At 61.1% G+C, this 8,721-nt stretch overlaps 1 protein-coding gene across 7 annotated transcripts in view; it reads left to right on the forward strand.

Annotated features, from left to right (window-relative positions):
- APC2 (APC regulator of WNT signaling pathway 2) overlaps nucleotides 1–8,721 on the forward strand; it is a 28,176-nt gene that overhangs the window by 3,623 nt on the left and 15,832 nt on the right. The window contains exons 1-9 of one of the 7 annotated variants that reach the window (XM_005587402.5): nucleotides 31–246; nucleotides 2,867–3,025; nucleotides 3,129–3,219; nucleotides 3,313–3,493; nucleotides 6,290–6,398; nucleotides 6,523–6,639; nucleotides 7,311–7,388; nucleotides 7,553–7,651; nucleotides 8,081–8,471. In XM_005587402.5, the coding sequence (XP_005587459.4) occupies nucleotides 2,885–3,025; nucleotides 3,129–3,219; nucleotides 3,313–3,493; nucleotides 6,290–6,398; nucleotides 6,523–6,639; nucleotides 7,311–7,388; nucleotides 7,553–7,651; nucleotides 8,081–8,471 (1,207 nt within the window). In that variant the 5' untranslated portion in view covers nucleotides 31–246; nucleotides 2,867–2,884. Of the gene's footprint in view, nucleotides 1–30; nucleotides 247–2,071; nucleotides 2,191–2,866; nucleotides 3,026–3,128; nucleotides 3,220–3,312; nucleotides 3,494–6,289; nucleotides 6,399–6,522; nucleotides 6,640–7,310; nucleotides 7,389–7,552; nucleotides 7,652–8,080; nucleotides 8,472–8,721 lie in introns of those variants that run through there. The other 6 variants (XM_074025187.1, XM_045379104.2, XM_045379101.2 and 3 more) reach the window with 6 other exon arrangements.

The raw sequence follows: 8,721 nt of genomic DNA on the forward strand, positions 1-8,721 counted from the left end.
GCATCCCGCATCCCGCATCCTCCCCCGCTCGCGGTGGTCTCGCCCAGCGCTAGGAGCGGCGGCGCCGCCTGCCCAGGCCCGGACCGGGCTTTGTCCGCCCTGGAGCCCCTGCCTGCGCCGCGGAGACCCCGGAGCCGGCGCTCCGAGGCCACCCCGGGCCGGGATTTCCCGTGGGGCCCGTGGAGCTGCGCAGAGGGTGGAGGCCCCAGGCCCGGGCGCCCCGCCGGCCCAGCTGCAAGTAAGCAGGTGTGTGTCCTCGGGGAGGAGGGCAGGGGGCGCGACCTCCGCCTCGCGTCGAGGTTTCCATCCCCGTCTCTCTGCATTGCCCGTCAGCACAGACTCTGGACCCTCCGTTTCCCTAGGCTGGGGCCTGCAGGGGAAACTGTGTCCCCGGTGAGCTGGGCGTCAGCGTCTCTGCAGCCGGTCCCGCGCACACACCCACTCACGGGCTTCACCATCCGGACCCCCTTGAGGCGATCGGAGGGAGGGATGGGCAGGCCTGCTGTGTGTCTTGGGGGGTGTTGCTGTATCTCTCTGGGCGTCAGTTTCCCTCTCTGGAAAGAGGGGTTTTGGATTAAAGGAAGGAGAAAGGCCCCTTTGGGCCTGACTTCCCCCCACCCGTGCCTCCCTCCCCTGAAATGCAGCCCACTCAATAAGACCAGCCCCCAGGAGGCTACACGATGCAACCTGGGGGTGACAGGTAGGCAGAAGAGCTTCGTGGAAGAAGCTGTACTGTGTGGGATGGCAGGACTTAGAAAAGGTGCTCTAGGCAGGGCGACTGCACGTGCAAAGGCCTGAGAGAAGAGAGCCTCCAGCTTCTGAGTGAGTCGTGGTGTACATGGAGGAGTCAGCGCTTATCCTGAGGGCACTGGGGAGCCATGGAAGGTGTTTGAGCATGGGAGAAAATGGGATCTAGCTTGTGACATTTAAAACTCCCTCTGGCTGTGCACAGGGGATTGTGGGAGGCCGGGAAGAGGCTGATCAGAATGTCCTGACAGGGGTGTCAGGAGCTGGGGGAGGCACAATCCCTCTGGGCAGAGCTTGGAGGAACTAGCTCAGTCTGATGAGGACGCAGAAGTGACCACCAAACGTGGGGAAAAGGAAGGTGTCTGAGACTTGGCTTGGGTCAGCTGAGAAGAGCCAGGTGGGGGAGGCCTGGGTTTGGGGAGCAGGAGGCAGACGTGTGTTACTTTGCACTTCATCTGGTCCTTCCACCTGGCTGGGTATGGGATGGTGACCTCAGCTAGAACATGGGGCTTGAGCCAGACCCCAGGGTCTCCCTGCATGTAGCCCCCGACCCCAGACTGGATCCCCGGTGGAGACCTGAACAGCTTTGGACATTGTCGGATCAGGGTGGGAGGTGACGGCTGCCAGCCTCTGCCATCTGACTTCCAGTCTCTGTGCCCCTCCCACCCTGCCCTTGGGCACTCCTGCCCTGCAGGTTCCTCAGAGGGGCAACCCAAGGCCAGAGAGGGGCGGGTCTTGTCGGGCCTCCAGCCTGGACTTCCCAGCCCCTCTGGGGCAGCGTCTGGGTGCCAGACCTCGGTTCCTAGGGCCTCATTTCTCCCTCTGGGAACAGCCACATGGTAGTCCCTGAGACTCAGACCAGAAAGGAGCCAGATGACATGGAAAGCCACACACTGGGTCCCCTGAGCAGGCCAGGACAGCCTGACCCTATCCTCCCACCTGGGACTGAGGCCCCACCTCTACTCCTGTCCCAGCCGTGCCCCTAGTGACATCTGGGTGGGAGGGGAGAGGATGAGGGGGCACCTGGGGGTCAGAGAATGAATGACAGGTGAATATATGTGTGTTGCCAGGTGGAGGAGGGAGGGGAGAAACAGGCAGGCCGGACAGGGCCGCTGTGAGGAGGGGGCTCAGGCTGGCAGGGGGAGGTGGCAGAGGGATGGGCTGCCATTGGTACGTCTGAGACAAAGGCGGAGGGAGGAGGCGAGCGCTGATGGGAAAGGAACAAAGAGGGAAGGGGGGCGTGAGGAGGGGCTCCAGCAGGAGGGCCGAGCCGAGGGAGGAGGCACCGTCCAGCTGGACAGAAGGGGGAGGCCAGGCTGGAGCCAGAAGACGGCCAGAGGCACAAAGAAGCTAGCGGCACTGGCAGAGCCAAGGGATGGGGCAGGGGCTGCCGGGGCCAGCAGGGAGCAGCTGAAGGCTGCACAGGGGGTGCGGGCCACACAGGTAGCCACCCTGAGCCCAGCCACTGATGGAGGGGGCATGGGGCTGCTGCGGTGATGCTGGTGGGCTTGGGTCCATCTGTCCTGCCGTTTCTGCACATCTTAGGTGTCACACATTGGCATCTTGGTGTCTTTATTGTCCATCAGCAGGGACAGCTCGTGGTCTGTCCGCCCCGCATTGTCTGGCTGTCAGCCTCTGGGCAGGCTGTGCTTTTGTGGGAGAGGGTCCTGTCTGTCTGTCTGTCTGTCTGTCTGTCTGTCGCCCTCTCTGGCTGTGAGCCTGGGGGTGCTGGGCTGGCCAGTTGGCTCGCTGGGTTAGGCTGTCCCAGCTGTCTGTGTGTTTGTCCGGCTGTCAGGATGTGTCCTGGGGGCTGGGAAGGAGAGGCCGTCCCATCGTCTGTCGGTCGACTGGTCAGTTGGAGGTTCAGCTGTCTGTACGTCTGTCTGCTGGCCCCTCTGTCTCCCGTTGGGGTCACCTCTCACTCCACCTGCCCCTCTGCACCCGGGATTCCCTGGCCAGCATCACGTGGGCCTGTACTTGTCCACACCAGTGACTCCTGCCTGAGACCCCCAAACTAGGATCAGTCAGGAGGGCTGGGGCTTAGGTCAGGGGCTGTCCGGAAGGCATCACCGTGCCCTCCCCAGACCCTCAGCTGAACCCTCTGACCCTGTGATCCCAGACGCTGCAGGAGCTGAAGATGGCGAGCTCCGTGGCACCCTACGAGCAGCTGGTGCGGCAGGTGGAGGCCTTGAAGGCTGAGAACAGTCACCTGAGGCAGGAGCTACGGGACAACTCCAGCCACCTGTCCAAGCTGGAGACAGAGACGTCAGGCATGAAGGTGGGGGCCTACATGGAGGAGGTGGGCTAGGGTCCCAGGGGGTGGCCCCCGGCAGCCCATTGCAGTGGCCGATGCCCCCCTGCCCTCTTTTGTGCCCCTGCAGGAGGTCCTGAAGCACCTACAGGGAAAACTGGAGCAGGAGGCCCGCGTGCTGGTATCCTCAGGGCAGACGGAGGTGCTGGAGCAGTTGAAGGGTGAGCGGTGGGGCCATCCGCAGAGGGAGTGGGAGAGGCTGGGGGAAAAGGCAGACAGGACCTCTGACCTCCGCCCTCTCCCCGCCCATCCAGCCCTGCAGATGGACATCACCAGCCTGTACAACCTCAAGTTCCAGCCGCCCGCCCTGGGCCCGGAACCTGCCTCCCAGACCCCCGAGGGCAGCCCGGTACACGGCTCCGGGCCTTCCAAGGACAGCTTTGGGGAGCTGAGCCGGGCCACCATCCGGCTGCTGGAGGAACTGGACCGGGAACGGTGAGCGGGCATGGGAACCCAGCCTCGGGCAGCTGGTGACTGACTCCATCCCCAGCGGGCTCTGCCCTCTAATTCACCCACACGCATATGTCTCTGCCCACACCTCACACGCCCCACCCACTTGCATATGGCACCGCCCACCGAACAAACCCCACCCACCTCGAAGCTTCTTCCCCACGTGGCCTCCCTCCCCTTCTCCAGACTGGCTGACCTTCTCCAGCCCAGCTGACCTCAGCGGGAGTGCAGAGAGGATGGGGGACGTTCCTGGCTGAGGGAAGGTCTCCTTGGAGACGTCCCCAGGGGTCTGCGACACGCAGGCATTGCCAGGGCTCAGCCAGGCCTGGAGCCAGAGGGGCTCAAAGCAGTCTTTGTAAAGACAGAGTTGTGGCCCAAGAAACGTGGGCTCAGGGCCAGCAGAGGGAGGCAGGGTCCGGGCACCGTGTGCAGCTGGGAGGGGTCGTGTGTGGTCAGATGGGGCCATTGAAGAGCAGCATGGAGTTGTCTGTACTCTGCTGTGGGACCTCACTCAGCTCCCCTAAACCCTCCCAGCCTAAGACTCCTGCCCTGTAAAATGGGAATGGCCGTGTCTCCCGTGGGGTTAAGGGAACTCTCTGTTGCACCTGCTGCTCTTTGAGCCTGAAGCTACCTTGTAAGCTGGAGGGAGATTAGCAATTATCTGAGACGTATAAGAGGCAGAACAGCCTCCCTCAGTCTTTCTTCAAGCAGGAGAATTTCCAAAGGAACTGCTTTCTCTCTCTCTTTTTTTGTTTTTGTTTTTTTTAATACATATAGTTTGAGACAGGGTCTCACTCTGTCGTCCAGGCTGGAGTGCAGTGGTATGATCATGGCTCAGTGCAGCCTGGACCTCCCAGGTTCAGGTGATTCTCCCACCTCAACCTCCCATGTCAGGGAGAAGCTGGGATCACAGGTGCGAACCATCATGCCTGGCTAAGTTTTTTTTTTTTTTTTTTTTTTTTGAGACGGAGTCTGGCTCCGTCGCCCAGGCTGGAGTGCAGTGGCTGGATCTCAGCTCACTGCAAGCTCCGCCTCCCAGGTTTGCGCCATTCTCCTGCCTCAGCCTCCCGAGTAGCTGGGACTACAGGCGCCCGCCACCTCGCCCGGCTATTTTTTTGTATTTTTTAGTAGAAACGGGGTTTCATTGTGTTAGCCAGGATGGTCTCGATCTCCTGACCTCGTGATCCGCCCGTCTCGGCCTCCCAAAGTGCTGGGATTACAGGCTTGAGCCACCGCGCCCAGCCCTGGCTAAGTTTTTGTACTTTTTTTTTTTTCCCCGAGACGGAGTCTCTCTTTGTTGCCCAGGCTGGAATGCAGTGGCGCGATCTCAGCTCGCAGAAACCTCTGCCTTCCAGGTTCAAGCGATTCTCCTGCCTCACCCTCCCAAGTAGCTGAGATTACAGGCACGTGCCACCACACTCAGCTAATTTTGTATTTTTAGTAGAGACGGGTTTCACCATGTTGGTCAGGTTGGTCTCAATCTCCTGACCTTGTGATCTGCCTGCCCCCCAAAGTGCTGTGATTACAGGCGTGAGCCACCGCACCCAGCCAGTTTTTTGTACTTTTTGTAGAGATGGGAGTTTTACTATATTGCCCAGGCTGGTCCTGACCTCCTAGGCTTAAGCAAGCAATTTGCCCGCATCCACCTCCCAAAGTGTTGGGATAACAGGCCTGATCCGCGAGCCACTGCTCCCGGTCTTTATTTATTTATTTGTTTGTTTATTGAGATATGGTCTCGCTGTCACCCAGGCTGGTGTGTGGTGGTGCAATCACGGCTCACTACAGTCTCAAGTGATCCTCCCGCCTTAGCCTCCTGAGTAGCTGGGACTAAAGGCACGAGTCACCACGACCGGCTATTTATTATTATTTTTGAGACAAAGTTTCCTCCTTGTTGCCCAGGCTGGAGTGCAATGGTGCGATCTCAGCTCACCGAAACCTCTGCCTCCCGGGTTCAAGGGATTCTCCTGCCTCACCCTCCCAAGTAACTGAGATTACAGGTATATGCCACCATGCCCAGCTAATTTTTTATTTTTAGTAGAGACGGGGGTTTCTCCATGTTGGTCAGGCTGGTCTCGAACTCCTGACCTCAGGTGATTCTCCCGCCTCAGCCTCCCAAAGTGTTTCGATTATAGGCGTGAGCCAACGGGCCCGGCCGACGGCTATTTTTTTTATTTTTTATTTTTATTTTTTCCTTTTTAGAGAGGGGGGTCTCGCTATGTTGCCCAGACTGTTTTCTCTCCTTTAATTTTTTGCATCCCCAAATTAATTTCAGTACCCACCCCCCTTACCTTAGCGCGGGGAGCGCCACGGGAGACATTGCCATGTTGCCTGTTAAACTTGGCATACAGGGCCGGGCGCGGTGGCTCACGCCTGTAATCCCAGCACTTTGGGAGGCCGAGGCGGGTGGATCACGAGGTCAGGAGATCGAGACCATCCTGGCTAACAAGATGAAACCCCGTCTCTACTAAAAACAAAATACAAAAAATTAGCCGGGCATGCTGGCAGGCGCCTGTAGTCCCAGCTATTCGGGAGGCTGAGGCAGGAGAATGGCGTAAACCCGGGAGGCGGAGGTTGCAGTGAGCCGAGATCGCGCCACTGCACTCCAGCCTCGGCGACAGAGCGAGACTCCGTCTCAAAAAAAAAAAAAAAAAAAAAAAAAAAAAAAAAAAAAAAAACCAACTTGGCATACAGTAAGCGCCAACAAGTGAGTACAAATATCAAAATAAACACATATACATGGCTCCGCCCTCTGAGCCCGCCCCCACTGACTTGCTCCCCCAGGTGTTTGCTGCTGAATGAGATTGAGAAGGAGGAGAAGGAGAAGCTTTGGTACTACTCTCAGCTGCAGGGCCTGTCCAAGCGCCTGGACGAGCTGCCGCACGTGGAGACGGTGAGCGGGCCGGGGAGGGAGGGGGCAGCACGCCTGCGCACCTAGGTTGCAGGAAGCGGCGTGGGGAGGAACGGGGCGTGGCCCAGGCGCCCCTCACCGTGGCCCGCCCGCCTGCCTTTCCCAGCAGTTCTCGATGCAGATGGACTTGATCCGGCAGCAACTTGAGTTCGAGGCCCAGCACATCCGCTCGCTGATGGAGGAGCGCTTCGGCACCTCGGACGAGATGGTGCAGCGGGCACAGGTGCGGTGGTGGGCGGGGTGGGGCGGTGCGGTGATAGGTGGGGCCCTGTGCCAGTGGGCAAATCAGGGTGCAGAGATTTACTATGGGCGGGGTCTGGGATAATGGGAGGAGTCTCATGCCTCCTGGTTTGGCGGGTGGGGGGGGTCTAGTTCAGCAGGCGGAGCCAGAAGCTGGAGGTGTTGGTGGGTGGGGTCGGAGGAGTCTCAGAGCAGAGCCTGAGCACAAGGGTGAGGGGGGTGGGACAGTGGAAGGTGGCGTGGCCTGTGGGCAAGGCCAGATCAGTGGGTGGGTGGGGCCTAGAAGGATGAGGTCTAGGTTCTGGGTGGAGCCCAAATGGGAAGCGGGAGGAGTCAGAGCCTGGGATGGGCTAGATAAAGGCAGGGTCTAGAAGGATAAGGCGGGGTTAAGACAGTGGGTGGGGTCATAGCTTAGGAGGCAGGGCTTAGGGAGCAGGCAGGGCTGGATCAGGGAGAAGACAGAGTCAGAGCCCAGGGGCGAAGTCATCCCAGGAAGGGGTGGGGTCAGGGCCTGGGGCGGGGTCACCTCAGGAAGAATCAGGGTCAGAGCCCGGGGTGGGGTTTTCCCAGGGTGGGGTCATCCCAGGGAGAAGGCGGGGTCGGAGCCGGGGGCGGGGTCAGCCCCAGCACTCGCCCTCCTGTTGTCGTGAGCAGATCCGCGCCTCGCGCCTGGAGCAGATTGACAAGGAGCTGCTGGAGGCGCAGGACCGAGTGCAGCAGACAGAGCCCCAGGTACCGAATGGGGCAGAGCCAGGGCCCAGGGGTGGTGTCGGCCCAGGCAGAACGGGGCTCCTAGAGTCCTGCTTGCCCCCACCCACATCATCATGGGCGAGCAGGCTGGGTGCTTTTTGGGGTGCTCTGGGACTGTTTCCCCCACCCTGGTCCTCTCCCTGCAGGCCTTGCTGGCGGTGAAGTCTGTGCCGGTGGACGAGGACCCGGAGACAGAGGTCCCCACACACCCTGAGGATGGCACCCCTCAACCGGGCAACAGCAAGGTGAGGGGGAGGGCGGAACGGGGGCAGGCGCAGCTGTCAGGGCTGGGAGGGGGATCAGGTCTGCATCCTTGCCAGATGTGGTGCCCTCCCAGGCCTCCATCCAGCACCCCGTTGGGTGTAGGAAGGCCCCTCCCTGGCGTGCAGCTTACAGAGAAGCTGGGGGCCTGGCGAAGTGGATGGGGAAACACATCCCGTAGCGGGGGGCTGAGTGGGGCACCATAGGTGTCCCTGTGGAGTCCCTTGGCTGAGTGCTGCCACCCTAGGAATGCCAGGTGAGGGGGGCCAGCCTCCCCGAAGCACGTGTGCAGCCTCCTGGCACCACCTCCCCCATCCGTCCCCAGTTGTGCGTGGGGTCACAGGGCTCCCACCGGGTTTCCAGGTGTGCGGGGGCAGGTGAGGGACCCCACCCTGACCCTGCCCTCCCCCTAGGTGGAGGTGGTCTTCTGGCTGTTGTCCATGTTGGCGACGCGCGACCAGGAGGATACAGCGCGCACGCTACTGGCCATGTCAAGCTCGCCCGAGAGCTGCGTGGCCATGCGCCGCTCGGGCTGTCTGCCACTGCTGCTGCAAATCCTCCACGGCACTGAGGCCGCGGCCGGGGGTCGCGCCGGGGCCCCAGGAGCACCGGGCGCCAAAGACGCACGCATGCGCGCCAACGCGGCGCTGCACAACATCGTCTTCTCGCAGCCGGACCAGGGCCTGGCACGCAAGGAGATGCGCGTCCTGCACGTGCTGGAGCAGATCCGTGCCTACTGCGAGACCTGCTGGGACTGGCTGCAGGCCCGAGACGGCGCGCCCGAGGGAGGCGGCGCCAGCGGCGGTGAGTGCCTGGCCTGGTGGGCCCCCTCTGCGCAATTAACGTGCAGCTAGGGCTTCCCGGGGGGTGGGCGACTGAGGACCTCCAGCCTTTGCTGCCTGCCTTCTGGAGTTGGAGGCTGCAGTACCAGGCCGAGGCCTGTGGGGGCCTTTGACGTTGGGAGAAGACCCGCCCATGATTGTACCTGCGCAGAGTAAACGCTCCCTAAGTCGTTGAATGCATGGATGGATCGTGGGTAGCTCTCGAAAGTTGG

The sequence above is a fragment of the Macaca fascicularis genome, chromosome 19 (genome assembly GCF_037993035.2).
Source record: "Macaca fascicularis isolate 582-1 chromosome 19, T2T-MFA8v1.1".
Lineage (NCBI taxonomy): Eukaryota > Metazoa > Chordata > Mammalia > Primates > Cercopithecidae > Macaca > Macaca fascicularis.